Source organism: Corella eumyota, chromosome 5 (assembly GCF_963082875.1).
Source record: "Corella eumyota chromosome 5, kaCorEumy4.1, whole genome shotgun sequence".
Taxonomy (NCBI): Eukaryota; Metazoa; Chordata; class Ascidiacea; order Phlebobranchia; family Corellidae; genus Corella; species Corella eumyota.
Window position 1 is genome coordinate 13,058,731 of NC_137494.1, and position 23,223 is coordinate 13,081,953.

Below are 23,223 nucleotides of genomic sequence, written 5' to 3' on the forward strand. Positions count from 1 at the left end.
ATAGCATTTCCTACCATACGTATTTCATTAACTTTAATGCCTATTTAATAGCTTTTTAATCAGTATTATACTTTATTACAGCAATATGTTTCTTTAATATTACTTTTAAATCGTTGAGGACAACGGGATAATAATTCTCGAAACGACATGCTTGACAAAGTTTAATTGTTTACGTCACCGTTTTGTTTACTTTTTTTAAAGTTTTATTTATCCTCGATGAGGGAATATTACGTTACAACTTTGTTAAGAGAGTAAATTTGATAACCCTAGCTTAGCTTTACGCCATATACAGTAGCTAATGTTTTCTAAGCTTTTATTTTTTAAATTAGTTTTTAAGCTATCAGACTATGCATTGTCTGATTGTGGAAGACTTAAGAAAAAAAAAGGAAGAAGTGGGAATCAAACCCTGAACCTATTGCTTAATGCCAATTGCTTTAAAGTACTGCAATCGTAAAACTTGTTTTTTATTTCCAAAATATTTCAAACTACCCATTTCAATATTTAAAATAACCATTAAATTTTATTTAATTTTAGATATAATTAGCAATTAGGACAAAAAATTTTACATTTTTTAATTTTTTGGAGTGTCAAAACAAGAATAATTTTTAAATCTAACTGTTGTTAACAAAAACAATGGGATTTACTTTATATTCTTTAATTGAGGCGGCGTTATTATTTGTAAACGCTGCAGCCATTTTACATGAAGAACGATTTTTAAGCAAAATTGGTTGGGGGTCGGATCAGCATAGTACGGGGGGGTTCGGGGAAGACCCAGGCATGAAAACCCAATTAATCAACTTTATACGCTCTGTAAGAACTGTTATGAGGGTGCCTCTTATTTTTATGAACTGTGTAACGATCGTTTGTCTGCTGTTATTCGGATAGCAACATTTTGGAAATTAGTTTTTTACTTTTATTTGATTTTTGGAATATAAATTTATTTATAAGAATGCTGGAAAATTAAAAAAGAATATTTGAGTTTTATTAATATCAAGTTCTTCATGTATTGACAAAAATTTATATTTTTGGATATTTAAGTGATATATGTGCCATTTAAAAAAAAAGAGTAAATTTGTAGATCTTAAAGTATATTAAATTTTACGTCACAATTAAAATGTTACTTGCTTTGAACTTATATATTGCTGTTATTTTAACAACGTTATCTGTTGTAAATTTACTTGTTATATATATAAAATATGTTTAAATATTAAACCTATATATTAAGTTTTCTATTTTATTTCAAATTTAAAACTGTTAAAAGAAATTTTAAATTTGAATTTTTTAGATGATCAAAATATGAACTATTGGGAAAAAAAAAATTGCGCAGATTTTTATTTTCAAAATTAATGTTTTAATTAAAATTATAATTAATACTAACTTATTTCTATCACTTGCAAAAAATTGTAGTGGTGCTTTGGTTATACTTTATTATAAGATTAAAAAAAACAATCCAACTTTTGTTATATTGAGTATAAGAGTTAGTTTGAGAGGTCAACATAATTAATATATTATAAAGAGGTTAACCAATATCACCACGCAAATAATACTTAAAACAAAAGACAATAAATCCCAAAAATTCAAATGTAAATTAAAAAAATTTCTTTTTTTTTAAATGTAAATTAAAAAAATTGTATTTTGTAACAACTACCAATTTTTATGACCATATGACACCATTAACTAGAATACCATTGGTACCAAAATATATATGGTTTGCAAAGAAAAAAATATTTTTTAACAATTTATTAGTTATATTTAAAAAGTTAAAACAATAAGTGGACTCACAGTGCATACATAATAACTAAATTTAAAAATATTCTGCCCAAAATACAACAAAAAAAAACTTTTTTTAATCTTGTGTTAAAAAAATAGCGAAAAAATTTTTATTTTGAAAAAAAAATAATCAAAAATTTTAACGCCTAACTTTATTAAGCAAAGTTTTAAGTAGAATTTAAATATCAGCCTAGTTCTAAAAAAAAAAAAAACTTTAGCCTCATTTTAGAAATAAAAACAGGCTACAGAACAATAAATTGTACAAATGCATGTTTAAACTATAATATAAAAAAAGCATATACAGAAGGTTGCTTATAAATTCAACCCGCAAAAGAGCAAAAATCATGCAGCTCTTTTGCATATAGAATCCCAATACAGCTTCTTTATAGTTTATGGCTATACCAAAAACAGAGATTTCTGATCGAAATTTTTTTTAGAGAATGAAACTTTTGAAATGATGGACATGATACCAATAGCGTTTTTATTATTTCTGTTGCCTTACAAAAATTGTTTTCAATATTTTTTTACTGACAAACAAAGTATCTTCATTTAAACAGAATAAATATTATTTTTTTTCTGTTAAAAAATATCATCCTATATTACTTAATATCATTAGAAGTTGTATAAATAGTGTGATGGTATCTCTATAAAGCTACTATGATTGCTATATTGTTTAAAATGAACTAATATTTTTGATTTTTTAGTCAGCTGTGACCATTGATAAAAGAATTGTTATATCATCTGGCTTACCACCTAAAATATAAAAATTAAATCAATTTTAAATACAAATTACATAAGGTATAGGTTGAAAATCGAAAGGTCTTTGGTTTGATTTTTATTACAGACAAGCATTTTACGATTATATATATAACTGGCAGTGTGGTGTAGTGGTTAGAACACTTGGCTTTACTACATGAGGTTCTGGATTCGATTTCTACTGCTTTCATGTTGTAGCATCCTTGAATAAGGCGCTATAAACAGTATTAATATCTGCCAAACAGAAACCACTTAACACATTTACTATTGGCAAATTATAATCAATAATATCTGAAACTGCCAAAGTCAACTCAAAACCGATGGGACTGGACTCTATGTTTGAATCGTGAAGTCAACCTTTCCACATTGAGAATAAATAAATACAGTACAATATATATAAGGATTTACCTGTTACATTATAACCGCTTTGCCTAGCTTGTCTGGCAAATGGCGACATATAATCAGGATCAAAAGATAAATCCCTCGCTTGCTCAGCTATGCTCCATGCCATTTGTTTAATACTTTCATATTTGCTATCCTGCTAAAATAAAATTTAATAAAATGTAAAAAAAATAAAATTTTTTTTAAAAAGTCAAAAAAAAGTTTTTACTTTTAATTGAGATAGTTCTTTTAAAATGATGCTGTCCGGCAGATTGTCAAACAATCCGTCTGTAGCCGTCAGAATGATGTCACCTAATTCTATATCAATGGTCGCAGTGTCAGCGTCTTCAGCTCTAAAATAAAATCAAAAAATTAAAAAAAAAATTTAGAATTTATTTCTTAAATTAAAAACATAAAAACTTGAAAAAAAAAACTTACGCATCATTAAGTGCGTCACCCCTATGATCTTCAGGGGGCATAGAAAGCTGAAAAGGGGTGTTAAAATAATGTTGTTGTTCACTGGAGCGGTGAATCACTTCTCCTTTTCTAACCACCATAAAGCCAGAGTCACCCAAATTAGCCGTGTGCAGAGTTTGTCGGTTTCTGTCCATTACAACTATACAGGCTGTGCTACTACCTAAATTTAAAACATATATTTTTTGTTATTTATTTATCCTCAATATGGGAAGGTTGACTTTACAACTTAAACATAGAGTAACATCATTTACCCCTACAAAGTCTCAAGGTGCCTTTGGCAGTTTAAGATATTAGAGATTATAATTACTTGATAATTATGCTGCTGATTTTGTATTGGCTTAGCGGAAGTTTATTCCATTTATAACGCCTATTTTATGAGTGCTACAGCATAAGAGCCGTGGGGATCGAACCCAGGACCTCATGTAGACAAGTAAAGTGTCCTGGCCACCACATAATGTTGCCGGTATAAATATTGGATTATGTTTTAAAATTTAAAAAAGTAAAATTCAAAAAGTAAACAGTGGTATATTAAATTTTAAAAGAACCTTTCTGATTTTAAGTTATTGACATATTTTTTTTACTTATAAATATTACATATGATAGAGTATTTACAAAATATTACAGTAATTTAGAAAGTTTCTTTTTTAAAACAATTTTTAAAACTTTTTTTGGATAACTTAAAAGGGTAGCTTATGTTTTTAATAAATTAACCTTAAAAAGTGTATATAATATTGTACATATAAAACCCATTAACTTACATTAAAAAAAATTTATATATATATATAGTTAAGATCACAATTCTATTATTAAAATGTGTAACTTGATATTAAAACTTATTCAACCAAAAAATTGCATGGTTGTAATCTTGAAATGTCAAATTATAAAAAACGAAATTTCCAAAGTTAAAAAAAACTATGAAAAAGCTTTACAACTAGACAAATAAAAATAATCGAAAGAAATTTAAACCACTTTTTTTTTCAAAGTTTTTAGAAAATAAATTTTGTTTATAATGTGTAAAATTAAAAAACAAGTTTTATGGTCTTTATAAATAAGCAAAAAATATATTATCTTTGTATATATTATACATGTTGTATAAAAATAATTTTTATACAATTATGAAAAAGTTGCTCAATTCATATATATTTATATACAAGATTTAAAACCAATATATATGCTTAAAAAAAATCAAAACGCTTTAAAATCTAGGTTAAAAACCTAAATAGCAAAAGTTAAATGGGTTATATTTAGTTTCTATTGGCCTACAGCTAAATACGCCCCCTTATATCAGGAAGTTAATAGCACATTTATTAAACACATGATTTTGTAATATTTGTTGTAATCTATTATTTAATTGAACTTTGGTCTCTAAAAAGCCGGGTTTAATTAATTAATATTAATTTAAATCCAATCGTTAATTATTTAATAATTTAAAAAAAATATTGTGACAAGCATTCTGTTTTAGTATAACCTATATGTCTAGCTAGTAAATTGTTTTAATTTTAGGAAAAATATAATTTTATGACGTTTTTAGAAAGGTAACATAAAAAATATATTTTCACATGACCACTTCATTATAATTTTTTTTTTAAATTATTTAAACTAACTTATTCTAATTAAAATTTAATTTAAAAAATTGTAAGTGACAATATTATGTTTTATCTTAATTAAAACACAGTTTTTTCAGCAATTACTGTCCTTTTAACATCAATTATTTACAAACCAATTAGAAAAAACATCAAACTTTATCGAAACATTTACAACTAATAGAGGTTCATATTAAAACATAAAACTAAATATCAATTTTTTTTTATATAGTGTTATTTACATATAATATATATATATATATATATATATATATAAATAGAATAAGGAAGCTGTATTGAACTTTAAACAACACACATAATACAATAAACCTTGCCTATATAATAGAGCTTAGTGCACGTCAAACATTTATATGCATGTATGTTAAATTCAGACCTTTAAAAAAATGCCACTTGTACTGTGTGGGTTGATAAATTAGTACCAAAATATAGTAAATGAGTTGCAACCATATTGTACCATGGTGTAGTGCTAAGAACACTTGCTACACCATATGAGGTCCTTGGTTTGATACCCACCGCTTTTATGCTATAGCACTCTAAGTAAAGTGCTATATGAACTTCTGGTGAGCCAGCACTTAATCAGCAGCATAATTATCGGGTAATTATAGTCTCTTTAATATCCCAAACTGCCACAGGCAACTCAAGACTGGGTCGGGGTAACTGTTGTTACTCTATGTTTAAGTCGCGCATTCGACTTTTCCACATCGAGGATAGAAGTATATAAACAAAAAAAAATATATATCAAAATCAATTCTATTGTTTAACAAAGCATATATTCTCATAAAGTATTAGAGTATACATTGGATATAAAAGCAACTTTTTTTGTTTCATGTCGTTAAATTTTTTGTTTCATTTTGTTTCATTTTAAAAATCAATAAAATTTAAATAAAGTTGTTACATAAAACTATATGCTGTAACCTTGCATGAGTTTATATTTATCCCTTGAGAAATCAAAATATTGGGATCAAAGATTTAACATTGTTTTATACTCAAGGGCATTGCATACCAAAGTTATAATATATAAAATACATTTTTTTAATTATTTTAATACCAAACATAGTATATATATATACATTTATAAAATTTAGATTATAAACCTAACAACACAAAATACAGTAAAAAAAAATTAAAAAAAAAAAAAAATTTTAAAAACTTACCTGCTAAAGGAACTTTGTCTTCCATTAGTTCTTTATATCCAGTTGCTAATAATTGTGTAGGCTGGCTGGGAATAAATTTCCCTGTTTTGACCAACATTTCGCAAGTTGCCATCAGTTTTTTTGAAAATAAAGATGGGTCAATTCCAAACGCACGCCAACCCCCAACCCCGTCAGCAACTCCTGAAAAATGGGGAATTTAGGGTTAAAATAGAAAAAAAACATAGCATGTTTTGTAATTTTAATTTATTACGTTTTATTTCTCAAATTTAGAAAACAAAATATCCGTCTTTTAGTTAATAACAATGTTTATTTAATTTTTTACATTTTAGAATCAAAAATTGGTTAATTTAATTATAATTAATAGGTTATATATTTATATATATAAATGCTAAAAAAAAAACTTTGACAAAAAATACAAGAAATTTAACTAAATTGTCAAGAGCTTCAAGGCAACAGTGCAAAAAAGTATAATAAAACATTTATTATTTTAAAACCGAAAAAATTATTTTACCTAAGACGTCGGCAGCCTTGTAACAGGACACAAAACAGGCATCATCCCCGTACAGTCGTTTGTCTAAAATCGACACAGCAGTCGGTGGAACCCTCGAAGTTCGTTGAATCGGGGAATCAAACTTAGAAAATCCCGACACTGCTGATATTAATCGACAAGGATAGGTTTGCTTAACTAGAAAAAAAAAATAAACAACTTTATGTAAATTATTACCCATAGGTTAAGTTTTATTACTGCTAACTTTTATTTAAGTTTATAGATGTAAAAAGATTGATTATAATTTTTTTTTTTCAACATATGATTTTTATTTTTTGTCTCAGCCGATAAAAATTTCATTGTAAAAATTATTTAGGCAGGTTTTATAATTTTTTGGTTTAAAATATTACCAATAGACTATGATAAGCTAGGTCATAGGCATCAGTATAGCATTTAAATTTTAAATTAAAAAAACACAAGATTTAAAACAGACTAAGTTATGTAAAATTTAATCTAAACCCCATAAAAAAAGAATCACTATGTAAAATTAAGCATAAATCCAATGAAAGAGCCAAATTATGTACAATTACGACTAAGTCTACCAAAAGATGTAAAAACAATTTCAAAATATCAAGCCAGTTGTGCCTAACTAGTTATATATGACATATTTCCTGTGCTGTTAAAACGTATTCATATTATGTAAGTTAACGTGATTACTGTAATATGTGTAATGATGTAAACAACTTAGGTTTTATTATTTATTTAACATCTTAATAACTAGTAATTTAAATAACTACAAACATAATTATAAAGTTTTAAATTGCTAGTGTAAATAAAATTTTTTGTAATGAATTATTTTTAAAAACATAGTAAAAACAATAAGAATTTACAACATTATAAAACTTACTTTTAGGAAAACCATCAAAATTAGCTTAAACACTGCTTAATATATTTTCAATATTTACAATTAAAAATTTTAAAATCATAATACCCAAGTTAATAAAAATTGTGATTTTATAAATTGTTTAAACATATATTTATTTATATATATATCCAGCAAAACTTTTTTATAATCATATTTTCTTTAGCAAATGATTATTTATTTTTTCTATCACCCCAAAAATTAAAGGCCCTTATCCCCCACCCTTAATAAGTGAGAAAGCCTAATGCTCGATTGGACCAAAGTTGTGACAAAAATGTGATATCAATGTTTTAATTTGTTTATTTTATACACTTAAGCTATTTCTACGGGTAATTGGGGGTTATAATTAACCCCGACTTTAACACTTTTTTGCTGCAATGATATTAAATAGTTTTAAATTGACACTAAACTTATTTTAGCCTGTTTAAAGTTTTTTTAAATCGATTTTAAGATTTTAAGTCTTATAAAAATAAATTTTTACCTGAGGATGGTGACGAATACGAGCAATTTTGAATCGATCTTCTCGGAAACCCTGAAACTATCGGAACGTGATCCACATCACCGGGTCCGACGACATTAACTAAAGTCCGAGCTAAGAATCGTCCATATGTGACCATAGAAAACATTCTGTTTAAAAGTTCTGGCGGTTGCCAAGTTGATAATAAACGATGTAAGCGTAACGGTATGTTACCCGACATAAAAGTTTATTGTCTGATTGCGACTGATTAGAGACTTTTTTATTTTCCAATTTGAAGATTTAATTTGACTTTGATATATTCCATAAAATTTCACGTCATTTTCGTGGATTTTTTTATTCTCTTTATTATTTTATGTTAAATTAGGCTTTAAATTCTAAAAAAAAGTGGTCAAAATTTAAAAAAATGCCTGACAGCCTAACTGTTGATTTGTTGGTCTGTCTGCCTGCCTGTCTGTTAGTGTCAGACAGTCAGACTGAATTAAAACACAATCTGGCAGCGACAATTTTACTGACCAAAACTTGACTTTAAATTATTTTTAACGCCTTGATAACAACTTATTTTACACCACACATATAAACAAAGAGCTTAATTATAGCACATACACTGCTGTTACGCACATGTTTTAACATTTAATATTTTATAAGTGACGTTAGTTAAGTTTGTAGGTCACACCGACATTGGTTTATGCAAATAAAGCTCCATATTGCCACCATTATGTTGTCGTCTGTTCTCTTTCCATGTGTGTTATTTTATCCTCAATATTTTGTTAAATAAAAATCAAAAAACAACATTTTTTTATTTAATACAATATTTAAAACACTGTTTATAGTAATCCTTAATAAAAAAAAAATTATTTACTTTATTAATCATTAATGTTAATTGTAAAAAAATAAAAATATACAGGTGTTAAGCATCGTTAAATTTCTCATTTTGAAAACCGTAAATAATAAATGTTATATAATGATTATAAAAATATGGGTAAAATTGTAGTAAATAGTAAGGCGAAATATTTATGATTCATGGAATATTTCACCTACCAGTACAAAAGAAAGGATTAAATAATACAAAAGTTGTTTTATTAATGTAACTCAAGAAATGTTATGTGTACTTAATACCCTTTTGTTTATAGAAATAGTAAATCTAGGCTCTTAAAGTTTTGAAAGTAGTATTAGATAGTCCGAAATCAAACAGAAAATCAAGCCTAAAATATAATTTATAACATTTCTAAAAAGAGTTTTTTATATTTTATTAAAAAAAATTGAATTTGTAAAACTTGCACAACTTTTTAAAATATCATACTATTACACAAGGAAATTTTAAAATTGATTGACACACTGGCTGAACAGCAACGACAGGCCGCAGTACTTTGGTATCATAATAACCTACTTCCGTCGTCATAAAGCGCTAGTTGTTAGCTAGTTGATTAATCCACAATGCATATTATTCTTGTGTTTTGTAATTTAAAACATCTAGCCCTAAAATTTATGGCTGTAGGTTATAGTTTGTAACATAGGGCCGCCAAAAGTACTAATTTTAGGTATATTATGTAGCCATTTTACTGATTTTATCTGCAATAACAGCGTTATCATGCAACCTGTCAGTAAATTTGACGCATAGCATTTTTAAATAGCTTTCAAAAACAGTTGCAGCTGACAAAGCTTTTTGCTTACAAAAGTTGTGTTTATAGTCTGTTAAGCATGGCTAAGTAATAAGGTAGCCCACCGTAGCATTTCTAATTGCGATATCTATCCAAACAAATTAAAGGTTTAACGGTGGTTAGAAAAATAATTACAGTATATTAAAATAAATAACTGCTCAGCAAATCTTACGTTTACTGTAGATGTTTAGCTGAAGCAACTATTTTGTAAAAGTTGTGCTATTTAGCATGTGGTTTTGTATATTACAACCCATTTGATTCTGAATAATTTAAAGTAATCTAAAATTGTACAGTAAATATAGACTTATAGTGCTAGTGCTTTATTCAGTCAATAGCGTCAGTTCAGAAAAAGTAACCTATTATGATATACTGTATCATATAAAGGATTCCGAGTACTCTTTAAATAGAAAGTCATCAACCACAAATAATCTGTATAAAAATAAGCACATAAGTCTTACCTATTCAGTCGTTAACGCCACGGGTGTTTACAGTTGACCGGGCTAATTTCTTAAGCCAATGTCGCGTTTAAATAAAATAAAGTTCACGTTTATCAAACCTAATTTAAGGTAGGCAACCTATCATAGGCTACGTTCCGAGAATTTTTAAATAATTTATGCAGCCCCTCCCGTTATTATGGATACGCCACACTTGCAAACTAAAGATATATTATTGTAGGACTAGTGAAAATTGTATTCAGTATCATTAGGTAGCTTTACGGTGTTGTAAAAAAACCTGTGATATAAATGTTAATTTATCAGTAGGTTGCCTGTTTTTTAAGTTATTTTTTTGCAATGCCTTTAACGTTGGTAAATGTCTAATACATTTAAATATAAGTTAGGGGCATTGTATTACACTGTAGAATGTGAAATACAATTCTATAATTAGTTCAAAAAAATACCAAAAAATGCTGGAGATACAAATTGCCAAAAATTTCTAGTTGCTAGAGAAAAATTTTTTTTTTTTGCATAAACTAAAAACGTTAATTATATACAGCTTTCTATTTAAGATTTTTAGCTTAAGTTTTTATTATTTTTAATTTAGAAAATGTGATAATAATTGCAAAATTTAAAAAAATTAAGAAAAACAACGGGAAATTTTTAAAGGTAAGTTTTATGCTATAAATAGATAGTCTGTAATTGCCTAATGTGAAGTGCAAGTGGGAAGGGGACCTTTTACTTTTGACACGGTATATTAGTTTAGCGTGCGTATTCACGCAAATGCTAAAACATTTAACGCAATAACCTTTCAAAAACAGAATTTTAAAAACAACTTGACATACCAAAAAAGGTAAATGTCAAACTTCCATTTGTGTTTTGTTAAATTTATTCATCCTTGATGTGGGAAGGTCGACTTTACGGCCCAAACATAGAGTAACATCAGTTACCCCGACCCAGTCTTAAGTTGCCTTTGGTAGTTTAAAATATTATTGAATATAATTGCCTGATAATTATTCTGCTGATTAGTGTATTGTCTAAATTTCAGAACAAACTAAACAAATATTGTTGGAAAATAAATGTTAATAATTTATTTTTTTATTAGTATTTCTTTTTTATATTAGATGGATAATAACGACGTCGAAATTTTGTTTTCTAATAATGACAACGATTCGAAAAATGAGGACAAACGAAAAAGCGAGTCGGGAAGTTTCGAACATTTGAACTCAAACGAACAAGACTACAAGGTTCATTAATTTTAATTAAAAACAACATTTTTATAACAAATTATATACAATAGTTTAGACACATATACTACTAATGTATTTTTAGCTCTTTTTGACATAAAAATTTTTATTTTTTAGCCTCAAAATTCGTCGTGGTGTACTTATGTTATTTATATGACCAATATAACATTATTTGTACAACTTGGAATGGTGATTACGTCACTCAATCCAGCAACTCCTGCCTTGAATCGATTCTTCAACGAATGTTACGTGGTAAAAAAAAAGAATAAAATAAATAAATAAAAATTTAACAAAAAAAAAAAAATTTTTAGGAATTTTAAAAACCAAATTCCAATATTTTTTTAATTCTTGTTTTTAAAAATGCTCAAATTTTTTTAGGTTAGATTCAACGAATCGGCCTCAGATTCCCAAATTCGAATTCTTTTAACTACAACTCTAAGTATGGTAATGATTGGTGCGATCTTAGGTTCATTGGCAACAGTGTAAATTTATATTTTTTACTTTTTTTTCTGTTTACAAGTTATATAAAGACTTATACTAAGAACTTAAAATTATGGTTAGACGGCTAGACTCGCTTAGCTTGAGTACGTTAGGCCCTTTATTGAATTTACACTGCTTTTATAATGTATTTTTTTTAAAGTAAAGTGTTTATTAATGGTCCGGCAGCGTGGTGTAGTGGTAAGAACACTTGCTACACCACACACAAGGTCGTGGGTTCAATCCCCACTGTTCTCATGCTGTAGCACCCCTGAGTAAGTCGCTATAAATGGTGTGAACTTCTGCTGAGCCAGCACTTAATCAGCAGCATAATTACCAGGACAATTATAATCTATAATATCCTAAACTGCCAAAGGCAACTCGAGACTGGGTGAGGGTAACAAATGTTACTCTATGTTTAGGTCGCAAAGTCGGCCTTTCCACATCGAGGATAAATAATATTTAAATAATTTAATTAAAAATGTTAATTGCGATTTTTCATATTAATTTCTTTTATTTTTTTAGTTTTTTTGCTACACAAATGAGCAGGAAAAAATCAATGGTATGGTATCACTGTATAAATATATTTTCCGTTGTTCTAATGGGACTTATAACTTATATATCTCATTCTTATGAAGCTATTATCATTGGTCGACTTATTAATGGATTCGCCAGAGGATTCGGAATGAGTAAAAAATTTAAATTTTATTTTGTAAAATATTTAAAAATTTTGTTCAAAACAGGCTATAATATTTATTTTTACTTTAGGTTTTTTTTTACAAAATTTTTACGCGTTTACACAATATGCTTAATGTAACCTATTTTTACGACCGTTAAATGTTAATTGGTAACAACAATTTGCGTAAATTTTTTGAGGTTGCAAAATTTCGAAATTTTTTTAAATGTATTGATCCTTAACATAAGAGGCCAATTTGCGTTTTAAACATTATATAACATTTTGGATCACGTTAATTGTCCGTAACTCAACAAAAAAAGTTACGTTCTCAAAACCAGTGAATTTAGGAGTTACGTAATATTTACGAGATAGCTCTCTCGCAATGTAGCCTATGCGAATAATAAACATTAGTTTACATTTTAGTGTAATATAATTTAATTAAACTGTAATATAGTTTAATTAAACAGTTATAAGTTCGATTTTGTCTCAAATTTGGCAGTACGCAGACATCATTTTAGTCTTCAAATATATATACCCTTACCCCAACCCTATCTAAGTTTAAAACGAAAAAGGCGTTGCGTAGGAGAGTTACGTACAAGCTACAAGTAAATTTGGGAGGTACGTAGTGTTTATCAGTTTTGTCTAGGTACGGACAGTTAACGTGAACCAACATTTGTTAACACAACCCAGTTTTGAGCTGACTTTGGCAGTTTTAAATTAATTATATAACAAAATTACAAGTTTAAATATTGTATATTGTTTTTTTAAACGAAGGAGTAGTTACTGCCGTTTATACCGCCCTGCTTAAAAAAATTTTGACATGGAAGCAGTGGGAATCGAACCTACAGCCTTAAGTACTGACTCCGTTTGTTTATACCCTTTTCGCTAAGTTATTTTACTTAATGTTTTTAACTTTTAGACATGGTTAACATATTAGTATCCGAACTATCTTGCAAAGAACAACTACCCAAGGCCCAAAGCTCTCCGGGGTGGCTGATGGCAATAGGTTTTATTTTCGGGAACGTCATCGGACACGAAAGGGTAAGTGACGTCAATATATTTGTGACGTCATAGGTATTTGGACCATAGTTTAAAGCCACTAACGGTAAGCGGTTTTACAAATTTTATTTTTAGGATTTTAAAATTTTTATTTTTTTTTTAGTTACTCGGTGGCGACAACAAGTGGCCATTTTTGGTGTCCGTCCCCGCCATTTTTTCCCTATTTTATCTTTTCAACAATCCCTGGCTGCATAGAACACCAGCACAGTTAATACGCGAGGGGCAAAAAAATAAAACTTTAAAAAATTTGGAGCCGTTAAGGAAATCAAATCCAGTAAAAAAAAATTTTTTTGATATTTTTTACATTTTTAAAAATGAATTTTAACTTCAAAAAATTTTAAATTTTACTCAAGTATTCACTCAAACGAGAACTCAGCATTATAAGCGAAGAAGTTGAGAAAAACTTAAGATTAAAAAGAGTGTCCTTACGAGAGTTAATATCAGTTCCTAAATATAGAACGCTTGTTATTAAAGGTTCAATGTTAACTCTTAATACTCAGTCGAATGGATTCGTGATTATTATGTTATACGGGTAAATTTATATTGTTTTTTAATTTTAAATTTTTATATTCCAAAGATTTTTTTTTTAATATTTTTTTGTCATCCTAAATTTTTTTTTTAATATAAAAATTTTTTTTTTTAAATTTCTGAAAAAAAAATTTTTTTTTTCTAAAATTTTTTATCTTATTTTTTATTTAAAAATATTTTTAAAAATCACAAAACTTATGGAAAAATTTCGAAATTTTTAGAGACGAACTATTCACACTAGCGGGGATTTCCCCTCAATATGCAACTTTATGTTCGATTTTATTGTGCGCAGAAGCGGCAGTACTTGCTTTTATCGGGGTTCGTGATATTACCAACTTTGTTTAATTTTTATTTAAAAATAAAATTATTTGTAAAAATAATTTAAATAAATTCCATACACCATTTGACCGAATAGACATATTTTCGAAAACCTAAAATTTGAAATCGACTTTTTACTGAAATTTAGGTCAAATTTTGTTTAAAAATTAAAGAGGAAATCCTAAATAAGGGTCAGGGGTTAATGGGATGGGGGGGGAATAACATAAAAAAAATTGTTGTTAAAACGCCGTTTTTGGTAAAATGTTAGTAATCCAAATTAAATTTTAACAAAAATTTAATTTAAAAAACATTTTTTTTAGACAATTTTTCTGCTTAAAAGAGTCTCCCTTCGCAAACTCCTACTTTCGGGGAACTCCCTTATTATTGTGGGTTGTGTAAGCATGTTTGTTGCCATGTTAACCCAGCATTTAAGTGACGTCATACCTTATCTCAGTGTGCTGTGCATGACAGTGTTTATGCTTGGGTGGGTTTAATATTTATTAGTTTATCCTAAAAAATGTTAAAACTGATTTTTGGGCGATTTTTTTGGTATTTAAAATCACTACATGTGGTCCCGGGTTCGATCCCTATTGCTCTCAAGCTGTAGCGCCTTTGAGTACGGCGCTATAAATGGTATAAACTTCTGCTGAGCCAGCACTTAATCAGCAGCTTAATTATCAGGCAATAATCTATATAATATTCCAAACTGTTAAAATCAACTTGGGACTGGGTCGGGGGAACTGACGATGTTACTCTATGCACATTCGACCTTCCCACATCGAGGATAAATAAAAAAAACTATATAAACAAATTAAATAACCCTTTTAAAGTTTGTTTTAGCAGAAAACAGCATTATTTTAATTCGGTAATAATAGTAAATACGCGAAGTACAGTTAAAATATGCAGCAAGCAAAATTAAAAATATCATAAAGTTGGCATTTTTAATAAACTGCATATTACATTATTATTAAAAAACAAAAAATTATTTTTGAATCGTAATTAATTTAATTTAGCCTAAATTTTTAATTTTTTTGCGAAAACTTTTAAATTTGTCCAAAAAAATAATTTTATTTTTTAAATTTTTATAGAGCTGGTATTGGACCCCTTTTAGTATCCTTTCCCCTTATTGTAAAAATAATCAATATTTACCCAAACGCTGGAGCTATGATCATGTTATTAGCGGGGTCAACTTTTTGGGTAGCTTCTAGTTTCATTGGGTTTACTGCCCCCTATTTATTGGTAAGTTAATTAATTTGGGACAAAAAAATTTTAAAAGCTAAAATTGAAAAAATATTATAGGGTAATATTTTAAATATAATGGAATTAATTATTGAAGGGGTAAAACTTGGGGGGGGGCAACAAAATTTGGGGAATTTATAATTTTTTTTTTTATTTTTTAAACTTTTTAATTTATTTTTAAACTTTTTTTTTTTACAGAAATATCTTGGGGGTTATGCTTGGCTAGTATACGGTGCATTTACATTATTAAACAGTGTTTATTTTGCAAGAAATATATTCTAATTACGTCATATATGACCCCACCGATCACGTTAAATTAAACAAATATAAGTAGTGCAGTAGTGATGTCATATAATACCCTATCGATCACGTTTAAGTATAGTACATTTTGAATGTAGATTTGTCATAGAAAATGCGCTTATGTTTTAGTACGTTGAATTATTTTATTGTTTTTAGTGCAAAAAAATTAAAAAATGAACTTATTAATGATTGTTTTGGTACTTTTAGTCATTTGCGTTAATTTAAGAGTTTAAACTGGACTATAAAGATTATTAAAAACTAAAAAATTCCGTAAAATTACCGAAAACAATTAATAAAATCTTGAAAAATTAAAACTTAAAAAAAAATTTTAAATACAAAAATTGTAGAAAAAATGATAAAATTACCATAGACAAAATTTTTTTTTAAGGAAAGCATTTAAAAAAGTCTGTAAAATACCTGATTTAAATTTTTTTTCTTTAAAAAACTGCGAAAATTAATCGGGCAATTGCAACGAAGGTTCGTTTGAAAAAATTTTGACCTTTGCGCCCGTTTCTTCTAGCTCAAATACGTCATCGTTCTGGCTGGATGCACGCGACATCACGTGACTACGACTGATCATGTGATCCTCGGATTTGTGACGACTTTTTGACCACTGGGAGGCGGTAGTACGACTAGTGGTGAACGGACTTACGCACGAAAGTTTTTCTTTAATAAATCTAAAAAATTAAAATTCGTTTGAGATTTTAAGACATTTTTAAGTCAAGGGTTTGATTCCCACTGCTTCCATGTCGTAGGACCTAAGATCCTGGGTTTGATTCTAACTGCTTTCAGTCGTAGCATCTTTGAATAGGACCTAAGATCCTGGGTTTGATTCTAACTGCTTTCAGTCGTAGCATCTTTGAATAGGACCTAAGATCCTGGGTTTGATTCCCACTGCTTTCAGTCGTAGCATCTTTGAATAGGACCTAAGATCCTGGGTTTGATTCCCACTGCTTTCAGTCGTAGCACCTTTAAATAGGACCTAAGATCCTGGGTTTGATTCCCACTGCTTTTAGTTGTAGCACATTTGACCATGACCTGAGATCCTGGGTTTGATTCCCACTGCTTCCATACCGTAGCACTTTTGACTAAGACCCAAGATCATGGGTTTTATAAAAAATATCAAAAAAGGACTGGGTTAGGGTAAGTAATGATACTTTATGTTAAAGCTGTATTCGACCATTCCACATCGAGGTTAAATCAAAAAACAAACAACAAAATTCAAAAATGTTTACGTACTTAATTTTTTTCGCACAATCATTTCTATAATGGGGGTTAAAAAACACGTAAACAATTGGGTTAAATAGGGGTGATAATAAAGGCCCCATTAGTGTGACAATCTCTAGAGCTGGTGGTATATAAACCGAATTGTAATTTTGTGGAACCAGTTGAATCAATTTTCGAATCTAAAAAACAAAAAATTAAATTTAAAAAAATAATTTTGTAAATAAAAAAATAATAGAAATATTATAAATAAATTTTCGTACCACAAAAGGGAGATAGAGGACAAGGAAGACCATGCAAATCGCTGTCGTCATTTTCGTGATCCGACTGGCGCTCTTGCGAACGATCCGACGTTTTTTCTTTTTCCTCCGAAAACTTGCTCCTCGGATCGTCTGAATGGGGAAGGTAAAGAAGGAGGACGTGGAGGAGTGTTGCTGCCCACGAGGGGTCGCCTGGCAACCCTCACTCTTTTTCAAAAAAATAAATAAATTTTAAATTTAGTAAAAACTTTTTTAATTTATTTTTGTAAATTATAAATAAATAAAGTTTTTACCTCGTCGCTTGATTTAAGCATAGAATTTCGATTTGAATCCGACATTTTACCTAAAAAAGCAAAACTTCAGTTTAAAATCATTATAAAAAATTTTATAAATGCAACTTAAACCATTTTACAGACCAACAAGAAAAAACAAGATTTTTTATAGAAGCCATATTCCATAAAGACCATTTTTAATAAAGACCATATTTATAATGATAATTTTTTTCAAAACCTTTATATAGACACAATGTTTACAAACACCATTTTTATAAAGACCATTCTTCCTGAAAACCATCTTATAAAAAGACCATGTTTCTTAAAGACCATTTTTTTAATAAAATTAATTTTACCAGCAGGATTTTCCAAGACCTGCCGGAGCAGGTTTGGTGTCTGTGGTTTGGAAAACGTAAATGATGGCAGGAACACATTGTGGTTAGCATTGTCACTCAGAAAAGTGTCAAGACTTTTGCCCGAAGAACGAGACCTCACTTTAAATAAAAAAAAGTAAAATGAAAATGATTTAATGATTATTTTTATTTTATTTATATTTTTTTTTAAGTTGAGCAAAAAATAAAAAAATTATATTTTACTTCCTTGACTCCTTCTTAAAATCATTGGGGAGACCCCTTCGCCATCTGACCCCGAATGAATAAGAGGTGAAGGGGGTAACAGGTTGGAAGTGGCTGGGGCTGGTGACAAAACGCTAAACGCCGTCAGCGGGGATCGAACACTAGACGCCGTGTTCACACGAATTAAAGGGGCTAAAGTTGAGGTGTTTTCCCCAGTAGAAGGGGGTTTGTGGTTGTTCGACGTATCAGGGATTTTTAGAGGCGGGGGGCGATTCTTTGATACCCTCTTTTGGAAGACACTTTTGTGGGTGATGGTTGGGTTGAGGGGGTCAATTAGTGCTGAACCTTCGACTTCGCTTGAAACATCTGCTAGGTTGTCGTTACTTTTAGATAACCACCTGCACAAAATAAATCAAATTTACCCAGTGTTAATTTGGGTTATTTCTGAGTCAAGTTTTTTATTTTTATAAAAAGAGGGGGTAGTTTAAAGGGGGCTATTCTAGGGGTAAATTTATAAGGGGTGAGGTCGAAAGGTTAGTTGTACTAGTTTAGTAAAAGTTAAAAGGGGTAATTGCAGCACAGAAGTAGTTGTACTAAGGGACAAGCTAGCCTATAGAAAAAGAGGGGTTGTTTTATGGGTGAATAGGGGGTTACCCAAGCCGGGTAACTGTTCTAAAAGGTTGTTAGGTTAGGAATAGTTTTCCCCAAAAATTAGTTGCATGACGTAGTTGTCTTAAAATTACCTTTTTTTCGTCCTCTCTCTTTCTTTCTCTCTCTGTTTTAACCTTAGTTCGTAATTTCCACGCAGTAGCTTCAACTGCTGTTTTCGTTTTTTAATCTAAAGAAAAAAAAACAGAAATAATTAATTTTGGCATTATTACAAAATTACAAATATTCATTTCTGCACTCATTAAATATTCATGATATTATTTTCGTTTTAGTAGGACCGCTTGCTTTTTAAAACCAATTTTATGTCGATGTAATGTTCATATAATCAAGTACATAAATTATTTGTTATAACTTGATTAATTTAAATGTAATAATTATAGGATAACAATCTTAACATACGGCCATTTTTATTTAATTTTTTTATTTTTTTATGCTAGTTTTAGACACTATTTTTATTTTATTTTTTTTTATATATCTTTATCCTCGATGTTGAAAAGTCGAATGCGCGAGTTAAACATTGAGTAGCATTAGTTACTCTGACCCAGTTTCAAGTTGCCTTTAGCAGTTTGGAATATTATAGATTATAATTCCCCGATAATTATGCTGCTGATTAAGTGCTGGCTCAGAAGGAGTTTGTACCGTTTATAGCACCTTACTCAAGGACACTACAGCACGAGATCAGTGGGGATTGAACCCACAACCTCATGTGTGGTGTAGCAATTGTTCTTACCACTACACCACGCTGCTGGTTTAATCAAATACAATTAAAGCTAATTAGACCGTATATGTATTCAACAAAGGCTTATTTTTTGTTAATTATTTTTAATTATAGTTTTATGTAAGAAATTGTAATATTTGTGTTATTTAATTAAAGTTTTGTGTAACAATCTGGCTTTATGACGTCATAATTTGGCGTATATCTATGTAGATTTTATCGCGATAATTTAGCTTATGTTTTATTTAAACGAAAGGCCACTCGTTTAATTATGGTTTAAATTATAAAAGTTTAAATTGCATTAAGTTAAAATTTTTTTCAAAAAGTTTTTTTTAATTTTTCGACTAACTTTTTTTTAAATTTTTGAAAAAAATTTATTTAAAAAAGTAAAAAATAAAATTGTTTTAGGCCCCAAAACCAAATAACCCTTAGTGGGGATCGAACCATGAACATCACGTGTTAATTCCCAGTGCCCTAATCATTACATTTAACACAAAAACACTACACCACATTAGAAAAAAACAGAAATATTTACCCTTAATATTATAGCAATATTTGATCCAATCAAAACGATCATCAATAATGTTGTCATAATAGCTAAAATAAGGTTAAATGACCGGTATTCTATTCCCCATTCAAATGAGCATAAAGATAACCAGGGTACTGCTATATAACTTCCAAAGTCAGTGTAGAATGGCAGAGTAAAGTATAAAGCATATACGCCTAATATAGCAGCAAGGCAGCAATATTTTACCTGTAAAATTTAAAATATTGCTTTAAAAAAATTTAAAAAATGATAAATAATGATGGTAGCAGTATTGTAGCACTTGGTTTTACTGCATGAGGTCGTGGGTTCGATCCCAACTTCTCTCAAGCTGTAGCGCCCGTGAGTAAGGCGCTATAAACGATATAAACTCCTGCTGAGCCAGCACTTAATCATCAGTTTAATTATCAGGCAATTATAATCAATAATATCCCAAACTGTTAAAGTCAACTCGAGACTGGGTTGGGGTAATAAATGTTACTCTATGTTGAGGCTTTAAAATGTTAAAAATTTCCAATTTTTAGTTGTTTATATTATATATATCATTAAATTTAAAAGGCCATTAAAAAAAAATTACTTTTGCCTATTAATAACCGTTTGGCCTTTATAAATATTTACATTAGTAGTACAAAAATATAAACAATTATATCATTTTTTATCATATAGTCAATATTGATTGAGGGCCTCTTAAAAGTGGCCAAATAACAAATATTTAATGTCCAAATTTGTATAGGTAATTTTTGTTTGCTATATTTGCAAAATAATTGTTTGTGTAATTAATAAACGTTGGCTCTGTAGGAAGGAATTGCGATTAGGTAATCGGTACGTATATTTTGAAAGTAACAGGTAAACAAAAAAGTAAAAAAACAAAAAGGAAACAAAGGAAAAAATAATAAATAAATAGTTGACTTAGTCCTTACATATTTATATACATACATGTATATTTACAAAAGTTAAAAAAAAATGTATTTAAAATTAAAATATCTTTAAAAAAATATATAAAAAACCTAAAAAAAAAATAACCAAAATTGTCATTTTTTACCTTCAAATAGGGGTGGGCTTTAAACCAAACATGAAAATAAACAGCTATTGCTCTGTCCAGAGCCATAACGATAGCTACTATAGGTGAGAACAGAGTACCAACTGCGAACAAGTAACCAGTGAAGTTACAAATAACTGGGCTAGGGTGACAGTCAGACGGCACAACCAGTGGTGCAAAAAATATCACAAAACACTAAAAAAATTATAAGTTTTTGTTATTTTTTAGAATTTATTGCTGTATTTCTTTTATCTATGCGGTTTTACAGTAACATTTGTTACCCCGACCCAGTCTTAAGTTGCCATTTTTGACCATATTAAGCTGCTAAATGGGTATTAACTTAATATAAGTAATTACCAGTAGTAAAACAAGGGCGGTAATGGGAATCTAACCCAAGACTGTAAGAATTATAAATAGTTTAATTGAGAAAACTTTGCTAAATTTAACAAGTATTGTTTAGAAATGACCTATTGTTTATATAGTATATCCTAAATGTTAATAGTGTATGTTTTGTGTGGTAACTATTGAATTGATTTTAAATTTTCACAGGTGACTATTAAAATCATAATATTACAATTTATAAAATATTTGATTTTCGTAGAACAGTTTAAACTAATACGTCAACGAAATCGACTTTACTTTGAAAGTTATTTTAAGCGTCTGTTCAGTATCAGTTGTGTTCTTAGCGCCATTTAAAAGCTTAAATACTTGAAAACACTTGAAAAGTTTTAAGCAATATTATTAAAAACAATTTTAATACAAATTTTTCGTTGTTTTTAATATAGCAAAACCAGAAACTTAATAAAATATTGTCAAGCTTTTTAAAATTAAATAAAAAATAAAAAATTTGTTTTTAAATATGGTCTAAAATAGCTTTTAATTAGTTGTTATATTATTTTATTTACAATAAACGCTATAGCCTACTGTAGAGAATATATTTCATACAATTTTAATGTGATCACCTGCCATATGTCACATATGTTCAATATTCTAACGCAGGTAAATAGAAACGAAACATGCTTTCCCCTCACACTGATTGGTACTGCGAATACGATTGAAGCAGCGGCTAGGTTGAAGATCAGCATCAAAAGCACGAACGCCTGTGAAAATAAGGAACTTCAAATTTTTAAAATAAAAACAAAAAAATTTGGGCTAATTCTATTTGATATGTATAGGCTTATATTTTATCCTTATTATAAGGTAGTGACATACTTACTACGACCTAGTTTTTTCAGTATATAAAATAAACCTGTAATAACAATTCAAAACTTACTTGTAATACGACCCTTGAAGGCATGCCCCAAACATTGCAATCATACATTGTAATATCAATCATATGATTATGAATATCTGCTGTTGTATTGTATATTTTCCAGTCTAACCCGCTACCAGTTTCACTATAGTTTTCTTCGTATATTCTTGACCAGTTTGAACTGGCAGTAGGTAAATGTGTAACATTCATTTTGCTGGTATGTTGTAACACTACTGAAAATATGCTGATATCTTAAAAAGTAATTGCATCATTCTTTTCTAATATTTGAAAGTTCGTTAGACTAACGCAATTTCAATTCATTTTTTATTGTTTAAAATACAACAGTCTGCAATAAAACATACGGAATTTATTTCGAAGATTAAAAACTCAAATTTCAGTGTTTTTTATTGATTTTATATCACAGGTCCTTTCCAAATGTCACCTTAATTAAATTTCGGTTCTATTTTGATAACAAAACTGTTCCGAAGCCAAAACAAAGTGTAACAGCCCTGCTATAGAGCATATGCTGCTGCCTTATATAGTTTTTATAGTTTGTAACTCGCGCATTTTTAATTAGGGCATTGTTATTTAGTATTTCGAATTTTGCCTTAGAGGGAGAACTAAAAAAACAGCTGTTTTTTGATTTTTCTCTTAAACTTTTGTGCCTTTTAAACGTTATAAACGCCCATAAAAATAAACAAAAGCTGA

At 28.7% G+C, this 23,223-nt stretch overlaps 3 protein-coding genes across 4 annotated transcripts; 1 reads left to right on the forward strand and 2 right to left on the reverse strand.

Annotated features, from left to right (window-relative positions):
- Window positions 1-1,410: 1,410 nt before the first annotated feature.
- Window positions 1,411-8,399, reverse strand: LOC145751944 (protein phosphatase PTC7 homolog). Of its 2 annotated transcripts, none has more exons than XM_082568104.1 (7): window positions 8,033-8,399; window positions 6,654-6,827; window positions 6,143-6,322; window positions 3,346-3,544; window positions 3,137-3,260; window positions 2,935-3,064; window positions 1,411-2,523 (listed from the first exon to the last, which is right to left on the reverse strand). In XM_082568104.1, the coding sequence occupies exons 1-7, from the start codon at window positions 8,247-8,249 to the stop codon at window positions 2,471-2,473; spliced, it is 1,077 nt and encodes a 358-aa protein (XP_082424230.1). In that variant the 5' UTR covers window positions 8,250-8,399; the 3' UTR covers window positions 1,411-2,470. The 2 variants fall into 2 exon arrangements, with proteins under 2 accessions (XP_082424230.1, XP_082424229.1); XM_082568103.1 differs by having other exon boundaries at window positions 2,935-3,067.
- A 2,282-nt stretch (window positions 8,400-10,681) lies between these two features.
- LOC145751995 (solute carrier family 2, facilitated glucose transporter member 5-like) lies at window positions 10,682-16,145 on the forward strand. The gene is made up of 12 exons (XM_082568176.1): window positions 10,682-10,790; window positions 11,246-11,368; window positions 11,486-11,620; window positions 11,747-11,850; window positions 12,371-12,534; window positions 13,441-13,562; window positions 13,684-13,854; window positions 13,934-14,112; window positions 14,330-14,426; window positions 14,747-14,910; window positions 15,515-15,665; window positions 15,864-16,145. The coding sequence occupies exons 2-12, from the start codon at window positions 11,246-11,248 to the stop codon at window positions 15,945-15,947; spliced, it is 1,494 nt and encodes a 497-aa protein (XP_082424302.1). The 5' UTR covers window positions 10,682-10,790; the 3' UTR covers window positions 15,948-16,145.
- Window positions 15,753-22,851, reverse strand: LOC145751994 (uncharacterized). Its single transcript, XM_082568175.1, has 11 exons — window positions 22,537-22,851; window positions 22,226-22,363; window positions 21,267-21,458; window positions 20,216-20,434; window positions 19,040-19,134; window positions 18,318-18,694; window positions 18,078-18,215; window positions 17,743-17,792; window positions 17,453-17,656; window positions 17,205-17,371; window positions 15,753-16,642 (listed from the first exon to the last, which is right to left on the reverse strand). The coding sequence occupies exons 1-11, from the start codon at window positions 22,723-22,725 to the stop codon at window positions 16,420-16,422; spliced, it is 1,992 nt and encodes a 663-aa protein (XP_082424301.1). The 5' UTR covers window positions 22,726-22,851; the 3' UTR covers window positions 15,753-16,419.
- Between the last annotated feature and the right edge of the window lie 372 nt (window positions 22,852-23,223).

Excerpts from the sequence above, each read along its gene's own strand:
- LOC145751944 (XM_082568103.1), bottom strand. The coding sequence starts at position 8,249 with ATGTCGGGTAACATACCGTTACGCTTACATCGTTTATTATCAACTTGG. Across the intron at positions 6,323-6,653 it reads CAAGGCTGCCGACGTCTTAG|GAGTTGCTGACGGGGTTGGG; the intron begins GTAAAATAATTT and ends CCCATTTTTCAG. Across the intron at positions 2,524-2,934 it reads AAGCGGTTATAATGTAACAG|GTGGTAAGCCAGATGATATA; the intron begins GTAAATCCTTAT and ends TTTATATTTTAG.
- LOC145751995 (XM_082568176.1), top strand. The coding sequence starts at position 11,246 with ATGGATAATAACGACGTCGAAATTTTGTTTTCTAATAATGACAACGAT. Across the intron at positions 14,427-14,746 it reads CAGTACTTGCTTTTATCGGG|ACAATTTTTCTGCTTAAAAG; the intron begins GTTCGTGATATT and ends CATTTTTTTTAG. Across the intron at positions 14,911-15,514 it reads ATGACAGTGTTTATGCTTGG|AGCTGGTATTGGACCCCTTT; the intron begins GTGGGTTTAATA and ends AAATTTTTATAG.
- LOC145751994 (XM_082568175.1), bottom strand. The coding sequence starts at position 22,725 with ATGAATGTTACACATTTACCTACTGCCAGTTCAAACTGGTCAAGAATA. Across the intron at positions 17,657-17,742 it reads TGCTTAAATCAAGCGACGAG|AGTGAGGGTTGCCAGGCGAC; the intron begins GTAAAAACTTTA and ends TTTTTGAAAAAG. Across the intron at positions 17,372-17,452 it reads TCCTCTATCTCCCTTTTGTG|ATTCGAAAATTGATTCAACT; the intron begins GTACGAAAATTT and ends TTTGTTTTTTAG.